This window comes from Peromyscus eremicus, chromosome X (genome assembly GCF_949786415.1).
Source record: "Peromyscus eremicus chromosome X, PerEre_H2_v1, whole genome shotgun sequence".
Classification (NCBI taxonomy): domain Eukaryota; kingdom Metazoa; phylum Chordata; class Mammalia; order Rodentia; family Cricetidae; genus Peromyscus; species Peromyscus eremicus.
Genome location: NC_081439.1, coordinates 57,307,962 through 57,334,966, shown reverse-complemented (window position 1 = coordinate 57,334,966; position 27,005 = coordinate 57,307,962). Strand labels below are relative to the sequence as shown.

General features: G+C 40.5%; 1 protein-coding gene across 2 annotated transcripts in view; it reads left to right on the top strand.

Moving 5' to 3' along the window:
* Positions 1-27,005, top strand: part of Phka1 (phosphorylase kinase regulatory subunit alpha 1) — a 129,331-nt gene that overhangs the window by 89,412 nt on the left and 12,914 nt on the right. Inside the window, exons 22-29 of one of the 2 annotated variants that reach the window (XM_059250569.1) lie at positions 9,434-9,590; positions 10,098-10,177; positions 12,721-12,799; positions 12,940-13,069; positions 17,343-17,444; positions 20,389-20,504; positions 20,784-20,822; positions 24,774-24,824. In XM_059250569.1, coding sequence (XP_059106552.1) covers positions 9,434-9,590; positions 10,098-10,177; positions 12,721-12,799; positions 12,940-13,069; positions 17,343-17,444; positions 20,389-20,504; positions 20,784-20,822; positions 24,774-24,824 — 754 coding nt within the window. The remainder of the gene's footprint in view (positions 1-9,433; positions 9,591-10,097; positions 10,178-12,720; positions 12,800-12,939; positions 13,070-17,342; positions 17,445-20,388; positions 20,505-20,783; positions 20,823-24,773; positions 24,825-27,005) is intronic. The other variant, XM_059250570.1, reaches the window with a different exon arrangement.

The window sequence follows — 27,005 nt, the reverse complement described above, 5'->3', positions numbered from 1 at the left end:
GTAAGAGGTATAAAAAGCCTTTAAATAATAACCTGAATTTGATGATTTTAACTATATAAAATTGTTCTTTTTCATATGGAAAAAGAGAGAAAAAAGGTTTTATTTTGGCTGCTAGTTTTGGGGGTTTCATTCCATGATTGATTGGCCCTATTGCTTTAGGGTCTGTGATGAGGTACCAGATCATGGCAGAAGTACAAGGCAAAACCATTCACCTCATAACTGGGTTACGAGAGAGAAAAAATAATAAAACAATGTCCTAGTATCTCCTACAAGGGCACACCTCAGTAACCTAACTTCCTGTAACTAGGCCCTCCCTTGTAAAGATTTCCACCATCTCCCAGTAATTCCATAGGTAGAGGACCAGGAGTTTAACATTTGAGGGCTATTCTAGATCTAAACTATAGCATACAGTAAATGGAGCACAGCATTGGACCTTCATGTCCCTGTTTACTACAGTTTAGCAATATACTCATGGTATAACTTCAAAACCTACATTGTCTACATTCAAAAAATTAGTATTATTCCTACCTCATATAAATTATTATAAATATTTGTAAAGTCAGGGCTGAAGAGATGGTTCAGTGATTAAGAGGACTAGCTCCTCTCCCAGAAGACCTAGGTTTGATTCTCAGCACACACATAATGGCTCACAACCATCTGTAACCATATTCCCAGGGGCTCTAACAGCCTCTTCTAGTCTCTGTGGGCATCAGGCACACCTATGCTACACATATATGCAGGCAAAACATCCATACACATAAAATAAAAATAAATGAATAAAATTGTGTGTGTATGTGTGTATAAAATCCATAATGCAATGCCAGATCACAGTAGGTAATCAATAACAGATAAATGTTATCAGTATTATGGTTCTTATTTAACCTCCATTAATTAGGGAAGCCTACTGGTATATTGTGTGTGTGTGTGTGTGTGTGTGTGTGTGTGTGTATTTTGTGTGTACATATACATGCATACGTGCATGTGTAAATGGGCAGTTCTGTCCTGCCCACCAGTTCCTGAATAACCACTCAGAGGCATCTTGTTTTTCGAGTCAGGGTCTCAGTTAGCCTAGGCTGCCTACCTCTACTTCCCAAGCACTGGGATTACAAGGGTGTGCCACTACAGCTGGCTTTTTTACATTGGTTCTGAGAATCAAACTCAGGGTCTCATGCTGGCATGGCAAGCACTTTACCAACTGTGCTGTCTCCCCAGCCCTATATTCCTAACTCTTAAAAGAAAGTAGGCATAGTAACTCATGTTTGTAAATCCAGCACTCATGTATTCAAAGCCAACTGGAGTTTCATAGTGAGTTCTGATGCCTCCAAAGTCTAACTTGGTGAACCAATGAGTTTTATTGGAATTACTTACAGAAGTGTGGGTGAGGGATCACTTACAGGAGCAGAAATAACTCAAAGACAGCTGCATCCCCAAAGCCCATCCCAGCTTGAATGGCAAAAAGCTGTGAACCTAGAACACACTGTGCACTCTGCAGGCAGCCCAGCAGGTTGAAGAGTCTCCCCTCCAACTGAGTCAGCTGTGCTGGTTTCTGCTCCTTCTAGACAGTTGATGGGTCTCAGAATCTTCTTTGTAGTTTGGTTTGTCTGAGATTCCTTTTGGCAGTTTGATTGTCTGAGAGTAACTCTCAGTATTTATTGCTTACTCTGGGAGTGAGGGGCCTAATGAATCTGGTCAGTATCAGGGACTTCCTGAAGCTAGTTAGAATTGTTTACCTTGTAGCTTAAGGTGCTTCCCTTCAGTTGGAATATTTCAATCTGGGAGGAAACTGCTTACAACATCTATCCTGGGCTCCAGAGTGAGACCCTGCCTGAACTACCCCCCCCAATAAAAAGATCATAGAGGCTTATCAAAAGAAGAAACACTATTTTCGAGTGTTTGCTTTTGTGTCAGTCACCCTGGTGGGTATTTGCTGACTTCAGTTCAGCAAGTTAGAATGAAATTATATGATTTCCTGCCCATCCAACCTACACAAAATAAGCAGTTCTTTTTATGTTGTAGTGACAATGAAGAGTTGGGATGGACCCTCTCTCCTAAACATGTTTTCAGTACCAAGGTTGCTGATGCCATGCACATATACAAAGAGAGTAGGAAATAATGGGACTTTCTGGGAGAGCAAACAAGGTCCCTAAATTTCTTCTGAAAAGCTTGAGAGAACAGGGTAAGGAGAGTAGACCTGAGGTTTTGATATGTATGATTGGGGGTGAGGCTGGGGTTACATTCTCACTAGCACCAAAGGAAGGAGCCCTTGGGATTTCTCAATTAGGAGAAGTGGATGCATTTCCCCTATTTTCCTGCTAAGTTTAGTACATGATTTGTAAAACATCTTTTCCACTCATATCCAGCATGGGTTCTTGGAGAAACCAGCAATATGAAAACATCTGTGGACATGGATATCAAAACCCAAGATAGAAAAAAAGGTTGTTTTCAACAAAAGACTTAGGAAATGGGCAGCTAACCAAGACAGACAGCTTTTAAAGGTAACAGTCACACTGTTCCTGCCACATACCATATGAAAAAAATCGAGGGCCCTACCCCTGTCACCAAGGACTTGAGTAAGAAGCCCAGACAGTATTCTTGCCCAGCTTAAACAAAACAGACACTATTTCACCTTTCCACTGGCAGCGTGTTAGTGAAGGACAAGGAGGCATCTGGGACTTTCCTCTCAGTGGAATTGAGCCCTCTTATAATGGGGGACATATGGAAAGCATGAACTTCCATCACCACCTGATGATAGGGTACCCCTCTTCTTCAGTCAATGCTGTCAGACGCAGCCTAGTCAAGAGTTTGATCACTGAGTGCTAATCCGAGGTCAGCAGAGTCCACATCAGGAATTGTAACAAAGTGACCCTTTCCCACTCTAGGGTGGAAAGCGTAGTGGGAAGCGTCACCCTCGTTCAGCAGAGATGGGACACTCCTGCTACGTATCAAGGAAGGCTGAATGGGGAAGCTATAGTTCATTCCCAGAAAGCAGTAAGGCAACATCTCCTTCCCCTAGTGGTATATTATCAGAAAAGGCCTGCCGGGATGGATTTAATAAGTTCCACATTATTGCAACATATTACCCCACGTCTAGGATACCAGGGAAAATCAATTGTTAGACCAAGAACCAGGAAGTGCTCAACTTGAATGGGCAAAAGTAATTGATAGAGTCAGCAGAGATAAGGCATATGCTGGTATTAAATAAAAAATCTTGTAGAGAAACTATCAAAATGCTTCAAGTAATTATGAATATCCCAGAAACAAATGAAAAAATAAAATACCTGAGCAAAGAAATGGAAAGCATAAAGGAAAGCTAAATGGACATTTTAGAAATAAAAAATATTTAAAAAATATTTAAGTAAAAAATATTTAAAAAATAACCTGTCAGGGTCCAGCCTCGACTCGGGTTCAGGTCCTGAGACAGGGAAGGGCAGTCAACACAAGGAAAAATTCTGACCACCAAGTGGATTGCACTCAGATGGCCTCAAATAGCTCAGGCCATCTTTATTTATACTTAAACAGAGCTTTTCTTACCAGGGTTACATAAACAGCCTTATTATTGGCTTCTAATTTTGACTTTAAGAAATACATCATGGTCATTTAAGGAATTTAAGGAATACATCATGGTCATTATGAAAGCCCCCACTGTTCCCCTTTATGCTTCCCCCAATACATCTTCCCACCCCCTGCACAGCCTTATTCTAGACACAGAGTTCAGCATTTTTGCAGGCTTAACTAAGTATCGAGCCAGACACAGCCTGCTCTCACAGCACTTATGTCAGCTGGCAGCTACCTGCCCTTACAATGTTAAAAAGTAATGACATGGGCACAATGCTTTAAGGACAACCGTGTTCAAACCTAGGCAATTCTTTCATCTCTGCAAGATATGTTTTTACACAGTTCCTTTTTCCACAAGAGAGTCCCATGTCTCAATCTCTCTGTAAAAGGCAGACTTGGATAAGGTACTCTTTTCCCATCCCACTATACCATATTTCTTCCACCAATATAAGCTTCTATGTATGGTAAAGATGGATCTATCCATCCCATATTTTACATTGCATTATTCCCATCAGAATATACTAGATCTTATCATTGATTCTATATGATTGGTGCCCATGGAACTTACTCTCAACAGTTGGCATTATGTGTATTCCTAAGGGTTTTTTTTCCCTATTCTGTATATTCATGCCTTACTCTCCTCTCCAGAACTATGGGACATGGTTGATGTTCCAAATGTCGTTTTTTCATATGTACCTAACTGACTCTATTGAGTCAGAAAAGCTCCTAGGATTAGGATTTGTAGTTAGTAATTCCAGATAAGAGATTTAAGAAGCATTAACCCCCTGCTGAATTGTAGGGGAAAATATTTGAAAAGAAACAGAATTTCCAGGGAAAATTAGAGCTGTTTCATGTGTGACTGACAAAGCTAAAAACTGCCCAAAGAACCACCAGTATGGTTCTACTGGTCCTTGCCAAGTGAGAGTCTGTTTCCACCGGTGTCTTGCCCCGTGGGAAACTCATTGGACAGGTAGTCATATGCTGATCTGAGTCTCGGCTGCCTGGCTCCCCACAGTAATCAGAATGAAGCAGTGGAATGTAAAGCACAGAGGTTAGAAGCATTGAACTTGAACAGTGAACTCCAGAAATTACCACACCTAAACAACAGAGACTTAGACCACAAAAGTAAATAGGGCCTCAAGGGCATTTAGGGCTATAAACATGGCCACAATGCTTTTATTATTTAGAATATTAAATATTATATCTTAATACTGTCAGTGTTCAAAAACATCTCTGATTATCCAGTAATGTTTTGTTGCAGTTGATTTGTTGAATTCCAGACATAATTCAAGTCCACATATTGTACTTAGATGCTATATTTCTCTAAGTGCTTTTTAAATGTCTATACTGTCTCTTCCTAATATTGGTTTGTCCTGTAGAGTTCACATTCTTCATTTTGCTGAGTGCACCCTCATGATGTTATTTAAACATGTTCTACTTTCCTTTGTATTGCCTATAAATTGGTAGTTATCACCACAGATTTGGTAGATCTGCATTCACTTTTTAAAGCAGGTTCAGAGGTGGTTATATCATACCAGAAAGCATGTAATGTGTGGCTGTTAACCTTTTCTCTTATGTGGAGAGTCAAACCCCCAAGCTTTGTACATACTGGGCAAGTGCTATACCTCTGAGCTACATATCCAGCCCATGACTGTTGCTCTTTTTGTCATATTAAGGTTAATCCTATCTGGGCTTGGTGGTGTGTACCTGTAATCTCAGCATTGGGAGATGGAACTAGGACAATCATGGACTTAAATCTGATCTTGGCTACATAGTGAGTTCAAAGCCAGCCTGAGCTACATACACCATTTCAGAAAAATAATGGCTAGAGATGTTGCTCAGTGGTAAAGCACTTATATAAGGTGCAAAAACCCCTGGTTTATATCACCAGCATACAACAACAACTATGCTAGCTTTTCTTCTAATGATTTTAGGAGCTAACACTGGTCACTGCCCAGATCTATATACAGAGAAAGGGTCAAATATTTTCCCCATTTCTAAATATCCAGCTTTTTTCATGGGCAATGTTGTCTGTGCATTCTCCTAGGTACATTCTATTCATATAGATGTAAATATAGACATATATGTGGGTATTTATAGCCCTGTGTACCCAATGTTAGCATAGTAGATACATTGTTCTACACACTTTTTTCCATCAATACTGTATGTCTTAAAGATCACTACATATATATTCCAAGTACCTACTGCTTCATTAAAAAAAGACCTCAATACCCAGTGGCTTGAGCAGGAGCACAACATAACAAAATGTGGAACTTTAAAGTATCTTTGATAGTTCTTGGATCGCCTGGTCTTGACTAGGCAGTTCTTGCTCAAGGTCTGTCATTCAGTTTTTATCAGACATCGACCCATGGATGAAGTCAGCCAAAGGTTTGCTCACTTATATACTCAGGAGTAGATACTGGCTGTTGGCAACCAATTCAACCTCCTTACCTACAGCTCTAATACCTTCAAATGATGCCCCCGTGTGTCCTCACAGCATGATGTGTCACAAGAGAAGACAAGGTGGAATCTGTATTTTCTTTTATGACCTAGCCTCCGAAATTATTCAGTCCCTCTTTTACCTTAGTCACAAGCATACCTGGTATCCTGTTGCTTTTGTTTGGTTTGGTTTTTGTGTGAACTTGACCCAGGCTAGAGTTACTGGGAAGAGGAACCTCAGGTGAGAAAATGCCTCCATCAGATTGCCTTTAGGCAAGTCTGTAGGACATTTTATTGATTGATGATTTATGTGGAAGGGACCAGCTCACTGTGGACAGTGTCACCTCTGGGCAGTCCTCGGTTATTTAAGGAAGTAGCTGAGCAAGCCATGGAGAGCAGGCCAGTAAATGACATGCCTCCGTGGTCTCTGTTTCAGTTCCTGTCTTGATTTCCCTCAATGATGAATTATTACCTGAAAATCTAAGATGAAATAAAGCCTTTTCTCCCAAGCTGCTTTTGGTCATAGTCTTTATCACAGCAACAGAAGCCTTGGACAGCTGGATGTAAAGGGGGAGAGGAGAGAAGTGTAAGAATTACATTGTAAGAAGAGCATATTGAATGGAAAGTTGTTACAGCCATTCTGGAAAATACAGTCTGATACTACATAAATCTACCTTACATTTCCTTTTTGGTCTTTACTTTTTATTAGTATACATAAATTATTATACACAGCAGATTTCATTTGATGTTTTCATACATGTATATAATGTATTTCGATTATATGCAACCCAACGCCTGTTACCTTCCCTTTTCCCATTCCTGTTAATCCCATTCCTTTTCCCAGCTAGTCCCCCTTATTCTTCCATGTCTTTTTATTTTGAGACAGGGTCTCACTATCCAGTCCTGGCTGGTCTGGAACTTTCTGTGTAGACAAGACTGGTCTTGAACTTACAGCGATCTCCCTATCTCTGTTTCCCAAATGCTGGGATTAAAGGTGTGTGTACTACACCCAACTTTTCCATGTCTTTTTGTTGATGACTCAATAAATTACATTAGGGTTGTTTGCAGGAGCATTGGTATCTACCTTTTATTTTCTTAATAGATGTGTAAAATTGTATTATTTAAATATATTATAATCTATTTGATCACTTTCCTAATGATGGACTTTTGGGTATTTTCTTTTTTTATACTTTTTTTAAAAAATTATTTATTATGAATACAGTGTTCTGTCTTCAGGCCAGAAGAGGGCAGCAGATCTCATTATAGATGGTTGTGTGTGGTTGCTGGGAATTGAACTCAGGACCTCAGGAAGAGCAGCCAGTGCTCTTAACCGCTGAGCCATCTCTCTAGCCCCTTGGGTATTTTCTAGTCGCTCACTATAACAAACAGTGCTTGTAGTAAATTTCTTAACTGAAATTGCTTCATATATATGGAAAGAATTTATTCTGTAGTTAGATCACAAGCTTAACTGACTGACCAAAATATGTAGGCATTTTAAGCTAGATTTAGTGGTGCATGTCTATAAAACTGACACTTGGGAGGTGGAGGCAGGAGAATCAGGAGTTCAAAGTCATCCTTGGCTATGACGCTTGTCTGGGCTACATGAAACTCTTATTTTGTCCTCTGCCCAATACATGTAAATATACATGTACATGCATATATATATATATATATATATATATATATATATATATATATACACACACATGTATTTATTTTAAGTGTTCAATTGTGCAATTCAGTAGCTTTTTGTTTTCTCAGAAGTATTGTGCATCTTTCTGTTGTTGTTTTGTTTTGTTTTTGTTTTTCAAGACAGGGTTTCTCTGTGTAGCTTTAGAGCCTGTCCTGGAACTCACTCTGTAGACCAGGCTGGCCTTGAGCTCACAGAGATCTGCCTGCCTCTGCCTCTGGAGAGCTGGAATTAAAGGCGTGTGCCACCACCACCACCATCACCACCACCACCACCACCCCGCCCCAGCACATTACATTTTTATTAACACCAAAAGAAACTATACACCCTTTATCCATCAACTTCCAATCCCTGTATCTACCCAGCCCTAGTCAACTATGAGTCCACTTTCTGGTGTTTGAGACATTTCCTATAAATTTAATCATACACTTAGTGATCCTATGTGACAAGCATCTCTCATTTAGTGTAATATTTTCAAAGTTTGTCTTCCATGTTGTAGCATATATCAGTACATCATTTCATTACTGCCAAATACTGCCTGTATGGCTAGGTACATTTTATTTATTCATCACTTGGTGGGCACTTGGGTCATTTTTACTTTTCAAGTTTTGTGAATAATGCTAGTGTAAATATCTGTATATAGGTTAATGCAGACATGTTTTCATTTCTCTTGGATGTATAACCAAGAGAGGAAATGCTGAGCCGCATGGTGACTCTGTTTTTACCCATTGTCAGAACTGCCAGGCTCTTTCCAATATTTGCAAATAGTTCTCCAGAGGCATTGTTCCAGTTTTTACTCCCACAAGGGACTGTTTAAGTGATAAGTCACATTAATTTGGGGGCCTTTCACAGCTTGATATAATAAAATGTTAACTTGATATAATGTTTATTTTATTTTTTCTTGTTACATGTGAAGTTGACTGCGTTCTGTATTTATGGGGTACCAATGTTTATTTTGACCAATTTTCTGTTGTTGTTTTTTACTTTATCCATTTGGAGTTCTTTATTTCTTTATCAGAATTGGCCTATGAATTACAAATATTTTCCCTACTTTGTAATTTGTCCTATACTTTGCATAGTGTCTTTTCAGTAAGAACTCTTGATTTTGATATGTGTGAACTGACTGAACTCCACTTTCGTCGCTTCTGGTGATGTTGCATAGTTAGGCAATCTTCTGTCTGACAGTATGAGCTAATTTCCCACATGTATTTTAGCACTTTAATATTTGTGTCTTCACACATTTAGAATTGTAAGATACAGACTTTCAGGCACTGGTCCAACTTTTTCCAGATAGCTACTTGATGTTTTTAACATCATTTAATAACTAATCTACATTCATCATATACTGAATTCCCAATTCCAGGTAAAGTTTCTGTATCTCTAAGTTGATTTGTATAACAGTAATTGTATAACAATCATGTAGCTGTCTTCTTTCAACACAAACAAATTCAAATGTCATTGGTTCTTAAAATACAGTATGGTTTCAGAACTTGGAATAGCTAAATCTTTTGTAATTTTAGCTGTGTTGGAGCTTGAGATGTGGGTAAAAGAATACAGTGTCAAAGCAGAGCTAAATTACAAAATTTGTGTCTAAGACATTCGAATTTCAAGATTGACTCTTAATTACAGTTTGATAAGTTTTTAGTATATAGTGTTCTACTAAAGGAGGCCCAAACAGGCCTATCCATTATAACACTAAAAGGAAGTAATTTTCTCATATTTAATGTACGTCCGTCTTTCAAATTCCAGAGGACCTGACTGGGACACTGAATTGTATGAAGACGGGGGCGCTACTGTCAGGGAGCTTCTTAGTGAACTCTACAGCAAAGCCGGTGAACTTCGGCACTGGGGTCTGATCCGATCCATCTCTGGGATCTTACGGAAGAAAGTGGAAGCACTTGATGAGGTACGAAGAAGATCTACATGGGGACACGGGAAGTTACCTCGGGGCTGGGGGGATAGCACAAAGACAGGGCGCTTGCCTAGTGTTCCTGGGAGCCTCGGTTCAAGCCTTTGCACAGCCATGGGGAAAACCTTGATTTTCCTAATTGTTTTTCAAGCAGCCAAACTTCTAATTGTTTTCAATCACATATAAAGTTTCTGATACTCAGTTAGCTTTTTATTTGTGAATGGCAAGTATATGTTACTGAACCATAAGAACTATAGACTTTAGAGGTGTAATAAACCATAAGAGTTTGAGATCTTAGTGAATTTACACTAGGCTGAAAGTCCCTGCCTTCCAGAAAGCGAAAGTGCCTCATGGTTTCTTCCTGGAAATCTGTCTTCTGATCATATTTCATAAGAAGGAGAGCTTGGTGTAAGTTAAGAGGGAGTAAAGTTTTGTGGGCTGAGGATAAAAATGTTTGGAAATCTGAGAATTTTGGAAAGGGTAAGCCATGCTACCTGTTTCTAGGCCTGCACAGACCTTCTCTCCTACCAGAAACACCTCACCGTAGGACTTCCTCCAGAACCTCGAGAGAAGACCATCTCCGCGTGAGTGAGGCCTGTGGTTGGGTTTTGATAAGGTTTCTCTGCACCTTTAAGAAATTGTGTGACTTACCACAGTTCTCTTGCCCTCATTTGTATAACATCTTATATGCAGAGCTGCGGAACAGGAGACTGACAGGGCAGAAGTAAATGAAAGAGAAAGCTTATAGGAAGTAATACTTAATTCTTTTTCTTATTGGCTTTTCCTAAATCCCTTAATTCTACTCATTCTAAAAACACACAAAAATGCAGGACATCAGGAATTAACAACATACAAGTCAACTATAGTCTGAAAAGAAATAGAAGAAAGTATATGGCTAGAGCATTGGGTTGTTACTGATGCAACTCCATGCTGCTGAAGGAGGACTCAAAGGTGTGAAGGTCAAAGTTGAAAGGGGAAATGGGTCCTTACAGAGCCTCCTGAATTAGCATGTCTGCACAAACACTGCCATCAGATTGCCACTGGCCTGGTTTGCTGCAGCTTCTGATTAGCAGTAGTCCCCTAGGATAGGCTGGGGCTGGAGTGGGGGATGGAGCACGTACAGTGGAAGTTTAATTCCTACATGTGAATAGCTACTTACCACTAACCATTCCAATAAAGCTCACCAGCATGAAGTCTATTTAATTTCAAGTTATACTAGTGCCACTATTTAAATCTACAAGCAGATTGTATTTGTAAGAAATATTCTTAGAGGGATTCTAACTTCATAAGTGATGAGAAATCAGTCTGCTTTCCTATGAAAGAATGATCTAAGAACCCCTGCCTGCCAGATCTACTTCAATAACCAGTGTAGTAAAAAGGGCTGTTTTTAATTGATTTTTTTAAACGGTCTCACTGTGAGCCCCAGACTTGTCTGAACCTGCAGTGCTCTCACATCGTGGTCTCCTAAGTATTAGGGTTATAGGTGTGCACATAGGCTAGTGCGTTTATTTTGTAAACAGAGCTCTAGACACAGAGCTTTACAAGGGCGAAATGAGAGAGAAGTTAGCAGGGTACCTTGGTGATTTCTGCAGACCACCTCATTCCCAGTTCATATATATGATTTCAGCTGCCTCTGAGGTCCAGTTCAGAGTTCTGGATGGAGACTTAGACATGTCCTAGGACATGTGTCACAGGTTCTAGAGATAAAGTCTTAGTTATACTTTGGGAAAATAGTTTGGCTAACTTGCTTAGACTGCCATAATAACAAAATATCACAGACTGGGTGGTTCAAACAACAGAAATGGACTCTCTGACAGTTTCCCAGTGTCAGCGGGGTTGGTTCCTTCTGAAGGCTGTCAAGGACCTTGTACTAGGCTTCTTGGGTTGTACATGGTTGTTTTCCTCTATGTTTCTTTATATTTTTCCGTCCTATCCACGTCTTTGTGTCCAAGTTTACCCTTTTAATAAGGACACCAGTCACATTAGATCAGGAACCATCTTAATAACTTCATTTTAATCACTTCTAAATATCATATTTTCCATTAAAATCACACTTTGAGGTACTAAAGGTTTGAATTTCAACATATGTTGAAATTTATGTTGAAAGACGCAGTTTAACCTATAATGCCTTGGGTTTTTTTGTTTTGTTTTTGTTTTTTTCTTTTTTCTTTTTTTTGGTTTTTCGAGGCAGGGTTTCTCTGTGTAGCTTTGCGCCTTTCCTGGAATTCACTTGGTAGCCTTGTTTTTAATAAACAGAACCTTGTATCACGAATAAGATCAGTTTGGGGTCCATATAGGCATTCCAAAAGAAGAATGCCTTGGCACGTTCTTGCAAACTATGCCATGTCAAGACTGGAGAGATGGCTCAGCAGAGGATGGCATACTGCTCTTGCAGGACCTAAGTTTGTTTCCTAGCTGCCATGTCGGATGAGGCAGCTCATAACCCCTTCAACTTCAGCTTCTGGGGGTGGGGAGTGCTGTGACACCTCTGACCTCTGAGAGCACCTGCACTCGGCACGTGTCCCCCCCCACACACACACACACATAGATACAATTAAAACTAAAATCTTACGTCAATGAGACACCCATGGGTGTAGCCACTCAGAGACCTGAGGCAGGAGAATCAAAAATTGAATGCCAGTCTGGGCTACATAGCAAGATCCTATGTAAAACAAGCAAACAACCCCCCAAAAATACACAATAAGAAGACCACTCACAGAAAAGTTTGAAAGTAACAAACATGAGTGTATATATGTCTATGTGCATGTGTGTTTGCAACTGTAGCTGAACCAGTGAAACTTTTTGAAAGATCAGCATAAGGTGTGACTATAAAGTAATAAAATGGTTTCCAAAGGACACAGCTTAAAAATAGCTTATTTCTTTGTAGCCATTATACTTTCTTGTCAGTGTCTGGAAAGACATCAAGGGGTGAGTTTTAAATGAAAATGATGTGAATATGGCCAGAGTGGGCCTCAGAGGCAGTGAATGAGCTTTTTGCTCTGAAAGAACTAGAAGTAATGAGGGGTTGTGGCAGTGGTTTGGACTGGCATTGAGTTTTTAACTTTTAAAATGTATTTAGGTTAAGTTATTGTAGACTTTGGTCTTTATTCACTGTTTTCTTCCTTAGACCTCTACCATATGAGGCACTCACTAAGCTGATAGATGAAGCCAGTGAAGGAGACATGAGCATTTCAATCCTTACACAGGTGGGCAGCATTGAAAAGCCTAACCTGGCAATTGATATTTCAGTATTTGTTTTTAATTGACCTCCCCATTTACAAAGACAACGAAGTAGACATTGTGACACCCTTGCTGTAACTCTTGTTTCTATCCATTCTGCACACAGGAAATAATGGTGTATCTTGCTATGTACATGCGAACTCAGCCTGGCCTCTTTGCTGAGATGTTCCGACTTCGAATTGGGCTGATCATACAAGTTATGGCAACAGAACTGGCCCAGTCTCTTCGATGCTCAGGTATTTATTTCATCCGCTAACTAACTTTAGGTGGAACTCACTTCTAGTGCAGATCCCTGGAGTTTGGAATCAGGAAGGAAAGGAAGGTACAGTTTATTTATCCATAGCTGTGTTTGTCAGTCAGTAACTAAAGGAGCAAAAAGATGACACATTCGTATACTGGTTCAATAACTTCAAAGTGTCACCTCCTGGGGACTCTGCGTTCCACATTCTTCTTGACACCTCAAGGGCTTTAGAGTTTGGCATACTGTGTTGGGCTGATGGAAAGAAGGAAGCTTCTGGAATTCAAGTGTGAGTCCCTAATTAGTGCATCAGAGTGTCAATGGTCTGTCAGTATGAAGATCGAACAAGGAAGTATTTTATTAACACTTATCTAACAAGTGAAGTAGTACTTTCTCATCAGGACCGCCAGCCCATAAATAATGATCCAGAGACTTATTATTAATTATGAAAGTTCAGCCTTAGCTTAGGCTTCTTCCTAACTAGTTCTTATAACTTAAATTAACCCATATTTTTTAATCTATGTCCTTCCACAAGGCTTGTTACCTCATCTCCATACTGTCCACCCTGCTTCCTCCACATCTGACTGGCAGTTCTGCATTTCTTCTTCCCAGAGTCTTCTCTGTCCCTGGAAGTCCTGCCTAACTTCTTCCTGCCTGGCTATTGGCCATTCAGATCTTTATTAAACCAATCAGAAGGCACCTTGGCAAAGACACATCTTCACAATGCAAATATTCCACAACAAACAAGACTTGAAATTATTTATAGGTTTGCCAAGATAACAGTTTTAGTTAGGAAAATAATTGGGGCCAGAGGAAGCTATACAGTAGAGTTGTCACTCAGGTGTATCCAACCTTGAAAGTGCTACACAATCTTTGAGAACTGTGTAATTGAGTTTTTCAAAAGCCAGGCAGTGGTGGCGCACGCCTTTAATCCCAGCACTTGGGAGGCAGAGGCAGGCGGATCTCTGTGAGTTTGAGGCCAGCCTGATCTACAGAACGAGATCCAGGACAGCCAGAGCTGTTACACAGAAAAAGCCTGTCTCAAAAAAACAAACAAATAAAAAACAATAAAAAAGAAAGAAAGAAAAGAAATGGAGGAGGACTGGGTGGGGGTGGCCTATGCCTTTAATTCCAGCACTTGGGAGGCAGAGGCACGTAGATCTCTGAGTTTGAGGTCAGCCTCAATTTTACATTTTACATTAGAGTGAGTTCCAGAACAGCTAGGGCTACACAGGGAAACTCTGTCTCCAAAACAAAACAAAACAAAAAACAACCCACAACTTTCATGCCTTTAATTACAGTACTCTTTGTGAGTTTGAGGCTAGCCTGGCTTACATAGTGCTATATGCTGAGATTGTGTCTCCAAAAACAGGTCAAATTTTTTAAATAGGTTTACAGTTTTGTATTAGGACACATTTATAGCTATACTTGACCACATGTGTTCTACAGGCTGTGAGTCAAACATGTCTAAAGTAGGCCGGGCGGTGGTGGCGCACACCTTTAATCCCAGCACTCGGGAGGCAGAGGAGGGCGGATCTCTGAGTTCGAGGCCAGCCTGGTCTACAGAGTGAGTTCCAGGACAGCCAGGACTAAACAAACAAACAAAATTCCTAAAGTATAAGAGGATTGGGGTGTGAGGCAGACTCCCACAGCATAACTCTTCTTTTCCATTTTAAAAAAAATTTCAACAAGAATGACAAACTAGAAGAGCTAGAGAGGGCATGGGAAATCAATCACATTTGCAAAACTCAAACTAAGACCTGTTTCGTTTAAATTCCCCACAACGGCTTTTAAAAATGTTTATATTTAATCATGTGTATATTTGCATGTCTGTGTGTACATATGTGAGTAGGTTCCTGTGTAGTTCAGGGGATATCAGATCCCATGGAACTGGAGTTACAGGTGGTTGTGAGCCACCTGACATGGATGCTGGGAACTGAACTCAGGTCCTCTACAAGAGCAGTATGTGCTTATAACCACTTAGCCATCTCTCTACTTCCCCACATGACTTTACACTTTTTCTGAGGGGCTGGAGAGATGTCTCAGCAATTAAGAGCACTGGTTCCTATTTCAGAGAATCTAAGTTTGAATCCTATCACCCACATGGTGATGAACAGCCATCTGAATTCCAGTCCCAGGGATTTATTGCCCTCTTCTGGCTTCCGTGAATACTACATACATGTGATGCATAGATATACATATGCAGGGAAAATACCCGTACTCATGAAATAGATAAATATGGTCCGTGTTTTTTTAATTTGAGATGTTCCCTATGTAGCTCAGGTGTGCCTGTAATTTGTGATCTTCCTGTCTTCACCTCCAGAGTACTTAGATTATAGGCAGGTGTCACCATGACCGGTGCACTATATATATATATATATATATATATATATATATATATATATATATCCTCCCAGAAGAGAACCAACCATTATTTTATGCCTGTTATTTACAAGATACTATATTATTTAGTTTTATATTTATATATATATATATATTGTCTTATTTAATCCTTTCAACAACCCACAAGAGAACACAGTATCTTTCTATTTCTGCCAATAAAGATAGAAAAAAGTATCAGGCAGGAGGTGGTGGCTGACAGCTTTAATCCCAGCACTCAGGAGGCAGAGGCAGGCAGATTTCTGAGTTCAAGGCCAGCCTGGTCTACTGAGTGAGTTCTAGGACAGCCAGGGCTACACAGAGAAACCCTGTCTCACCCCCTCACACACACACCAGCCCCAACAAAAAGAAACTGAAGGTTAGAGATGTTGAATAACTTGCCCAACATTGCTAGTATTTAGTAGAATTTGAAGCCCTGTCAGTCTCATTTCAAATGATTTCCAGTATTGTATAGGATTCTGCAACTGTGGTATCAAGGGATGTTTTTTCAGAGGGTTTCTGTCCTAGTCAGGTCTCTATGGTGATGATAAATATCATGACCAAAAGCAGCTTCTGGGGAGGAAAAGGTTTACTTCAGCTTATAGCCTAAAGTTCATCATGTGGTGTCCCGGCAGGAGCTGATGCAGAGGCCATGGAGGGGAGGGAGCTGCTCACTGGCTTGCTCCCCATGGCTCCCTCAGCCTGCTTCCTTATAGAACAAGGACCACCAGCCCAGGGATGGCACCACCCATAGTGACCTAGGTCCTCCCATGTCAGTCATTAATAAAAACATACCCCACAGGCAATCTAATAGAGCCACTCACTCAAGTGGGGTTCCCTTTTCCCAGATGACTCTAGTTCATGTCAAGTTGACAAAAAAATAACCAACACAGTATGGTTATTCAGTAATAAACCTCAGTAGTGATAAAACTCTCAGTCATTCTTTACTGTTCCTTGTCTGTAATGGATTCTTCCTGTTGGTGTCATCAAAATCATGGTGCTCCATTTTTATATGGGTCTAGCGTATAGCTGTTAGTGCTTCCTACCAAATATGTTATCAGTTTCTATTCTTGGAGATTGATGTCTCCTCTGATTTCCAAACAATCACTGGTTATATTGCTCAGTTAAGCTGTGTTGTCTACAATATTTTGTTATTTTTTATGTTGTTTCTCTTGTTTACATGTTGTTCTATCCCTCCAAAATTAATGGTCAACCTCTCAAGTACTATGTGTCAGACCTGCTTGTACTTACATTGCTTAAAATGGTGACTCCCATGGAGTACTCTCAGTAAATGACTAATGTTGATGAACACGTTCAAGTTACCCTCGGTATTCTAGGTAAATTCGCACTCACCTCTGTTCTCTTGTAACCATACACATTGAGAACTTCTGAGTTGAACTGCATGTGCATGTACATTCATTGCTGTTCTCTGAATGTCCTCCACTTCTTCATTCTTCTCACCTTCAAACAAAGACTGTATGGCGTTACCCAGCACTGTGGAAATAGGATGAAGAAGAAACGAGTGGGCTAGCTAATCTCCAATCTAGGGAGTCAGTTCTGAAATAATGAAAAATCTAGTGCTGTCTGACTAACCAATTGTATGGTGTTAGAAATGTTTTCTATAACTACATCTTCTAAAGTAAATGACTGAAAATCCTATGAGAGAAAATTGAGAGTCTAATCCCCAGCTTAGAGGAGAGGGCCCATCCAAATAAGCAAACCAAGTGTGGTCACATGTGCCTGCAGTTCTATCACTTCACAGACTGAGGCAGGAGGATGATAAGTTTAAGACTAGGCTACCCAATGAGAGCCTATTTCAAGGAGAAAATGGAAAATAAGGAGGCTATGGTAGACAAGCTATAATCCCTTCTGCCTGCCTTTCTGTTCATTAGCTGAAGAAGCCACAGAGGGCCTGATGAATCTGAGTCCTTCAGCCATGAAGAACCTCCTGCATCACATTCTCAGTGGCAAAGAGTTCGGAGTGGAACGGAGCGGTAAGACCCAAGCACTGAACTTGATTTCAGGGTACTTCATTTCAAATCGCAGTTTTGGAATGTTTTTCTTCTATCGGAGGGGCTCCTAGCCCCAAAATAAATAAAATTCAAGGAAATGAAACATTTAAAAGCCGTCTTTTGGAACAAGATTTGAAAACTGAAATAGTTCAGTTCAGCACAAGGTTTTGGACGGGGGTGGGGATTGTTCAATGGGTAAAGTGTTTGCCACACACACTTCATGACCTGAGTTGGGATCTCTAGCACCTAGATAAAAGCTGGGCTCAGTAGCTTGTATCTGTAATCACCATGACCAAAAGCAACTTGGGGAAGAATGGGTTTATTTGGCTTCCATGTCCTGGTCACAGTCCATCCCTGAGGGAAGCCAAAGCAGGAACTCAAGTGGACACCATGGAAGAATGATGTTCACTGGCTTGCCCCTCATGGTTCGCTCAGTTGGTTCTTTCTACCACCTAGGCCTACCTGTCTACAATGTCCTGGGCCTTCCCACATCAATCATTAATCATGAAAATGCCCTGACAGACTTGCCTACAGGCCATCTATTGGAAGCATTATCTCAGTTGAGGGTCTCTCTTCTCAGATGACTCTAGTTTCTGTTAACTTGACAAAACAAAACAAAACTAACCAGCACACTCCTATGGGGAGTTGGGAGGCAGAGACAGGAGAATCTCAGAAGCATGTGGGCTAGCTAGCCTGGCACATGCAGCATTAAGAGAGGCCCTGTCTCAAACAAGGAAGAAGTCGGCGAGCAACACTCAAGGTTCTTCTCTGACCTCCACATGTTTATTCTCTCCTCCCCTCCCTCTTCCCTCCCCCCCAGACACTTTTTAAAAAAGATTTGAAAACATACACATATATCTTTTCCCTTAAATGATATGACAACTAAGCTGTCATGTTTCATTACAATTCTTATTTACATTTATTTATTTATTGTCCGTCTGTCTGTGGTATTGGGGAGGGGGACCACAGCACATGCGTGGAGGTCAGAGGACAACTTGCAGGAGTTGGTTCTCTCCTTCCACCATGTGGGTCCCAGGACTTGAACTCAGGTCATCAGACTTCGTAGCAGGTGCTGGTACCTGCTGGGCCATCTTACCGGCCCTCATGTTTCCTTTTTAACTGTGTAGTAAATTACCTTTTGTTGACCTAAGTCAGGAGGACAACTAAAAACTCAATCTTTACTGTACTCAAATTGGCGGTAGTTCAGTAAAACTGATAATGTTATGGGTGTATATGTATGTTTGTAGTTGCAACATATCTGCTGTAGCCTTTCAGCCTTAAATTCTAATGCCTGTAAGAGTCTCTCACAAGCTAAGCTTCATATGCACTTTCTACATTTTTATTAACAAGCGTTAATTTTACATATCACTGAGATTACAAGTGTTATTTTAGTACATACATAGAGCATGTGTTAATCAAAACCAATGTGTGCTTTGGGTTTTTGCAGCATTATTCTCCCAAAGAAGGAGAACAAGAACCTAACGGAGTTTTAAAAAGGATTATCTCCTATATTTAATTATTAGTAATCTTATTTTTTTCAAAGCAGATGGCTAGACTTTAGCGTGTTTTGTTTTGTTTTTAAAGTCTGTTGTGTCCTTGCATGGCTTCCAGGGACAGAGCTGACTGGGGTGGTGAGGGAGTGAATAAAAGACAACTATGTACAGACACACAGAAAAGCTAAAATCTGTAGGTTGAGTTTTCCTGCCTGGCCCACAGTCAGGACAAAGCTCTCTCACCTGCCAGCCCCACAGCCACTCAAACCCGACCAAGTAAACACAGAGACTTATATTGCTTATAAACTGTATGGCCGTGGCAGGCTTCTTGCTAACTGTTCTTATAGCTTAAATTAATCCATTTCTATAAATCTATACCTTGCCACATGGCTCGTGGCTTACCAGCATCTTCATATGCTGTTTGTCATCTTGGCGGCTGGCAGTGTCTCTCTGACTCAGCCTTCCACTTCCCAGCTTTATTCTCCTCCTTGTCCCACCTACACTTCCTGCCTAGCCAATGGCCAATCAGTGTTTTATTTATTGACTAATCAGCAACACATTTGCCATACAGACTATCCCACAGCAAAAATCCGTGCACTGGGCTCTGATGGAGAAACCACAGCATCCCCCAAGCTCATCCTGTTTCCTATATACAGTTGAACCAAGAGCTAGGGCTATTACACACAGCTGAACAAGGAGGCAGGTTAGCTAATCTCCATAGGAACAGTCTCAAGGCTGCAAACATCTGGGGAAAGAAAACTAAGGTGGACGTTTTCTGCACACAGTATCAATATTCACACTCAGATCACCAAGGAAGGCTTTTCTGTCTCTCTAAACCTCACCTGGGAAATGCTTTGCAACTCACACATGGGGCTGCAACATTGGAGTCCTTGACATGCCAGTGCCAACAGCCTACATTCACTCAGGACTTCATTCACTAGGGCTTCCTCCACTCCCCACAAAAGTTAGAAAGCAGGAGCTGAAGAGACAGCACAGTGGTTAAAAGTACTTACTGCTCATCCAGAGGACCCAAGTTCAGTTCCCAACACCTGTGTAGAGCAGCTCACAACTGCCTCTAACTCCAGCTCCATGGAATCCAGTTCCCTCTTCTGCACACATGTGGCATGCATTTGTGTATACACGTGCATGTGCATGTGTGCACACACACAAATACAACACACAAATAAAAATAAATCTTTTTAAGTTAGAAAATACTACTCAGGCTGGAGGTATTTCTAAAATTCAGAGTCTGAGTTAGTAGGCTTGATATGGGACCTTTGGTGCTGATAGTATTGGTCTAAGAACCACACTTAAAACAGCAAGATTGTACTAGTTTTTTAGTTAAAAAAAAAAAAGAAAGATGCACGTTTAAGTCTTTTTAACATGGTAGAGAAAATTAGATGTGTTCTTCTTTGCTCTCTTAATCTATACAGTTCGGCCCACTGATTCACATGTGAGTCCTGCTATTTCCATCCATGAGGTTGGTGCTGTTGGAGCAACGAAAACAGAACGAACTGGAATCATGCAGTTAAAAAGTGAGATAAAGCAGGTAAGATCTAAGCTCAATGAGGTATCACAATTAATAATATTCTTAGCTGGATGTGATGGCGCATATCTGGAACCCCATATGCAGGGGCTAGAGGTTGGAAGATCCAGAGGTCAGGCACAGCCTCCTCAGCTACAAAGCAAGATGGAGGCCTGTCTGGAATACTGGAGGCGCTGTCCAAAAACGAAATCAAAACCAAAGCATCATTTTGGAATCCGACCTTGTTAGGATAATTTATTTTGTTTCATATCCGGAGTGTAACTTGAACCATTTCTTTTTCAGGTGGAATTCCGTAGACTGTCTGTCTCTACTGAGAGTCAGGTGAAACAAAGATGTTTTAAACATATTTTAGCCAGCCTTTAATTCCATACAGCATGCATGACCTTATGAGCTTTCCACAAGTAATAACAAACCATGGAATCTCCCTCACAGCAACTGTTTGTAGATAGTTTTCCCTTTTTGTTTTTTTTTTTTTTTCCGAGACAGGGTTTCTCTGTGTAGCTTTGCGCCTGTCCTGGAACTTACTTGGTAGCCCAGGCTGGCCTCGAACTCAAAGAGATCCGCCTGGCTCTGCCTCCCAAGTGCTGGGATTAAAGGCGTGCGCCACCACTGCCCGGCTAGTTTTCCCTTTTTGTCTGGATCAAATGACTTAATTTTTGGAGGAATGTAGCTGGCAACAGATAACAAGAAACTGATGCCCTGGGTTCCCTAATGTGCAATTTATAATGGATTTTTTCTTTATAAAAGTAGACAGAGTTACTGCTTTTAAGAATAGCTAGCTGGAGAGATGGATCAGCAATTAGGAAAACTGGTTGTTCTTGCAGAGAACATGGTTTTGTTTCCCAGCATCCACATTGTGGCTCACAACAGTCTGTAACTCCAGTTCCAGATCTGGTGCTGTCTTCCACTGCATGCATGTGGTACACATATGTACATGCAGGCAGAACACTCATACACATAAAATAAAAATACACCTTTTTTAAAAATGGGGGCCAGCAAACTTCTGCCCTCCAGGGTTCTCCCATTGTGCTGTAAGCCTGTATTTAAGACCTCCTCCCAGCCGGGCGGTGGTGGCACACGCCTTTAATCCCAGCACTCGGGAGGCAGAGCCAGGTGGATCTCTGTGAGTTCGAGGCCAGCCTGGGCTACAGAGTGAGATCCAGGAAAGGCGCAAAGCTACACAGAAAAACACTGTCTCCAAAAAAACAAAAATAAATAAATGAATAAATAAATAAATTTTAAAAAATGGGGGCCAGAGAGATGCCTTAGCGGTTAAGAACACTTGCTGCCTTGGTGGGGAACCCAGGTCCAGTTCTCAGTACATACATGGCTCACACCTGTCCTTAACTGTAGTGCCAGGGTACCAGATGTCCTCTTCTGACTCCATGGGCACCAGGCACATACATACTGTACATATGCACATGCAGGCAAAGCATGCATACACATAAAATTTAAAAATATATTAGTTATTCAAAAAATAGGTGTGCCGAGCAGTGGAAGTGCATACCTTTAATCCCAGCACTCAGGAGACAGAGGCAGGTGGATCTCTGTGAGTTCGAGGCCAGCCTGGTCTACAGAGTTTCAGGATAGCCAGGGCAACACAGAGAAACCCTGTCTTGAAGGGAAAAAAAAGGTACTGGAGAGAATACCAGATTAGGTTAAGGCTTTATTTTTTTTAATCTTTTTGGTGGGTTTAACATGTCCAAGGCCCTGGGTTTCATCCCAAACCCATAAAAATAAATGACAGAATGGTTTTACTAGATTTTATCACAAAGTTAGACTTTCTCATTAAGGTCCATTGAGTGCTACATACAGATGAAGAGGAGGAGCATCTACACAGGACCAGGAATCAATAGGAGTCACCAAACAATATATTATGGCTTCCTTTCAAGGAGGCAATAATGAATGACTTGTTGCATTATACAAAGAAGTACCTAATATCTTTTACAATTCTGGGAATCATAGTATTTTAAGATCTCCTAGTTGAGAAGGTGCTGATTGAATTCCTTCTAGTAGCACTTCTTTTGTATTGTTTGAGAATTCCACACATGCATATAATACATTTTGATCAAATCTAATCCTCAATCCTTTCCCTGTCTTCTCCATGTCCCCCCTCCTTTCCTCACACAACTTCATGCACTCTTTTTTTTTTTCAAACCCACTAAGTCCACTGAGTGCTGCTAGCGGGTGTGTGGGCATAGGGCTGTCTACTGAAGCATGAGCAGCCTTTTAGGGGCCACATCCCTGAAGAGAACTGACTTCCTCTCCCCGGTCCTCATCTGGGAGTGGAGTTCCTGAGCCCTTCCCTATCCATGCTTAGATTTTGGCTGACTTGATTTTGTGTATGGTATGAGTTGATGTGTGCAACAACCATGTCCTTTCTGGAAAACACTGTTCCACAGTGCTCCTCTTTAAATCTTCCCACTCCCTCTTGCGCAGTGATCCCTGAGCCTTGAGGGTCTGTGATATAGATGTCCCGTTCAGGGCTGAGCAAAAGAAACTCCTTGCACTAAGCCTGGTATGGACATGAGTACTTCGGGGCAGTTTGATACTATGTCCATGTAGACGAATGACTGTAGTAAGTTCTCTCCTAGGGCCTATGACCGAAAGACTATACTTGCAGAGATCATTTCTATAGTTATTAATAGCACTTCTTAAGAAAGGCTTAAATAGAATTTAAAAATAGAATTATAATAGCTTACACATTAAAACATCCTGCATAGAAGAGGCAAAACAAGAGATTTTTGTTTCTTTAAAAGGGAGCTCTGAAACCATTTAGGAGAATAAGCCAGTGCTTGAAGCCTACTTTTGAAGGAAACTTGAGTACTTTCCTTTAATATCCTTTGGTGTTCATATTTTATACAACGGGAAAATTGGAATAAGAAGATGGGGTTGGAGAGATGGCTCAGCAGTTAAGAGCACTGGCTGCTCTTCCAGAGGACCTGGGTTCAGTTCCTAGCAACCACAGCATCTGTTACTCCAGCCCCAGGGAATCTGACAGCTTTTTCTGGCCTCCATGGCCACTGTTTGCATATGGTACACAGACATATGTGTATGCAAAACACATCCATACATGTAAAATAAAAATACCAAAGATAGTTTAAAGGAAAAAAGGAGCTATTCTGTTTTTAAACAAGCGTTCATGTTCCAGTTTTTGCCAGGAAATTTTAATTATCTGAACATTTTTGTATTTGAAAGTGGAAAGGACAACTTCAGTGCTGAAAAGTTTGTCATTGACTTGACTAGTTAGCGATCCTTGCTTTGGTTGACACTGACACTAGTGTTGGGGTTTGTTTTATTTTCTTGTGATAAGGTCTTTCTATGTAGCCTGGCTGTCCTGGAACTCACTCTGTAGACCAGGCTGGCCTTGAACTCACAGAAATCTGCCTGCCTCTGTAGCTGATGTTTTCTTGTGTTCTGGCCTGCGTCCCCCAAGTAAACACACAGAGGCTTATATTATTTAAACTGTTTGGCCTAATGGCTCAGGCTTCTTGCTAGCTAGATCCTACATCTTAAATTAACCCATTTCTATAAATCTATACCTTGCCACATGGCTCGTGGCTTACCGGTATCTTACATGTTGGTACTCATGGCAGCAGCTGGCAGCGTCTCCTCCTCAGCCTTCCACTTCCCAGAATTCTCCTCTCTCTTTATCCCGCCTATACTTCCTGCCTGGCTACTGGCCAATCAGTGTTTTATTTATCAACCAATCATCCACAGCATGCCTCTGCCTCCAGGGTTCTAGAATTAAAGGCATGTACCATTACACTCAGGTCACATTATAGTTTTTATAGATATCCAGTGTTATTTTTAAATTCTTTATATGGCAAGTCAAAGTCCATGTTGCCAGCTAGATGAATATGGTGGTTAAACTTACCTTTCCAGCTACTTGATGTTTTTCTCCTACATATTTACTATGTATAGGTCTTCAAAGGGGCCCAGATTGTTAGAACAGGGAGCCTGGACTGTCATCCCTTTCTTACTTTATAACATTGCTTTCCATCCTTACCTGCCTGGGTGGTGTTTCGCATTTTTCTCTGCCACTTACCACTACTCTAATTTCTAGGTGAAGATATTTCAAGGTAGTTTGTACTTATTTTACCGTTTGCCATGGCATTTGGAGCAAACTTATTTCATTGGTTTTTAATGATAACATGCTGGCTAATTACTTAAATAATCTGTAGTTTAATACTATTAATAACTTTTTAAAACAAATAATGGTTGCCTTGCCTCTCCTCTTTAAAAGTTTTATGTTCTCAATTTCTTTTATAGACTAATGGTGGTCACCCCTCAGGTATAGATTTGATGTCACCGTCCTTTCTGGTAACTGATCTTGTGTTATCTCATGTTTCATTCACAAGTGCTTTGATATGCTGTTTATGGATCGTAATGTAGTATCTGACTATATACAAAAAACAAATTGGGAGCTGGAGAAATGGCTCAGTGGTTAAGAACACTTGGTGCTCTTGCAGAGGACCTGGGTTTCATTCCCATCAGCCACATGGTGGTTCACAGCCATCTTTAACTTTGAGGAACTCCTGTGGTATGCATTCATACACAGAAAATAAATCTGAAACTAAACAATAAATAATCAATTAAAAACAAATTGATGCCGGGCGGTGGTGGCACACGCCTTTAATCCCAGCACTCGGGAGGCAGAGGCAGGCGGATCTTTGTGAGTTCGAGGCCAGCCTGGGCTACAGAGCGAGATCCAGGAAAGGCGCAAAGCTACACAGAGAAACCCTGTCTCGAAAAAGCAAAAAAAAAAAAAAAAAAAAAAAAAAAAAAAAAAAAAAAAAAACCAAATTGATCATGAACTAACATGACTATAAAGCAATTTCATATAAAAGGTAGAGGTCTGTTTCTTTCCTAATAAGGTAGGAAAGGGAGTTCAACTCCAACCTCTTTCTGATTTCAGAAAAATAATCAGTTTCATAAGTTTTTGTTGTGTATATGTTCATTCTTTGATCTGATGTAAGTGTGCATCACTGTGTATCAGACAGTAGACCACACAGCATCAACAGCAGTTTGGAGTTTATTGAAAAACCAGATTTTGGTCTGTATCCTAGTGATACTGAATCAGAAAGACTGGGCTCGGCCCCAGTAATCTGTTCTAAGAAGCTCTTTAGGGATTCTGATGCACTTGTAAATTTCAAAGCTACTCTTGTTGTGACTACTCTTCTGAGAAGTAATTCACTGAGTAAATGTGAACTAAATGCCAACTTGATGTCATGCACTGGAGATACAGCATTGAACAAAATGGAAATGACTTGATGAAGCTCACAATTTAGCAAGATTCTTTTCTAATTAAATTTCTTTGATTTTTGTTTTTACCATTTTATTAGAACATATTCTAACATTTCATATTAAGCTATGAAATAATGAGTTTGGTTATGACATTTTATTATATGTATAATGTACTTTAATCATATACATTTGTCTGGTTTAAATCACAACAAGTTGTGAATTAATTTGTCAGAAACTGAAGAAATTTGGGCTAAACAAAAAGTGAGCTATTGGAAATGATATTTTGACTAACTTTAAGCAAATGCCCTGCATCGAATAAGGAGGAGTTTGCCAGCTTTGTGAGCTCCATGTTAATGATGACGGCATTAGTGAGTTTGATTTAGGAAATTAAATGAGAGAAGTTACAGTCTTAGAAAATATTTCTATAATCTTTTATTTTGTATTTATCTCTGAATCTAATTTGTCAAATAATCATTTTTTTTTTTTTTTTTTTTTTTTTTTTTTTTTTTTTGGTTTTTCGAGACAGGGTTTCTCTGTGTAGCTTTGCGCCTTTCCTGGAACTCACTTGGTAGCCCAGGCTGGCCTCGAACTCACAGAGATCCGCCTGGCTCTGCCTCCCGAGTGCTGGGATTAAAGGCGTGCGCCACCACCGCCCGGCTCAAATAATCATTTTAACCAATGAATTTCCTCCTTTATTTAGCATAATTTTACAGAGTTCTTTATATTGTCAAACGTATTGCTATTTCATTCCTTTTTATTGCAGAATAATAACCATAGTATTGTTACACCACACTCTCTTTATCTGTTTGCTCATCAGTTGATGGACATCTGAATGGTTTGATGCACAGTGTTGCTATTAACCTTTATGTACAGAGTTTTACATAGATATGTGTCTTAGGGTATTTATTGCTGTGATAAAACACCCTGCCCAAAAGCAGTTTAGGGAGGCTTATTTCAGTGTACATCACAATCCAATCACAGTCCATCCTTGAGGGAAGTCAGGGCAAGAATTCAAACAAGGCAGGAACCTGGAGACAGAAGCTGATGAGAGGCCAGGGAAGAGTGCTTCTTACTGGCTTACTTCCCATGGCTTGCTCAGCCTGCTTTCTTACATAGTTCAGGGCCACCTGCCCAGGGATAGCACCACCCACAATGGGCTGGGCCCTCCCCCATCAATCACTAATCAAGAAAATGCACTGTAGGCTTTCCTATAGCCTAATCTTATGAAAGCATTTTCTTAATTGAGAGTCCCTCTTC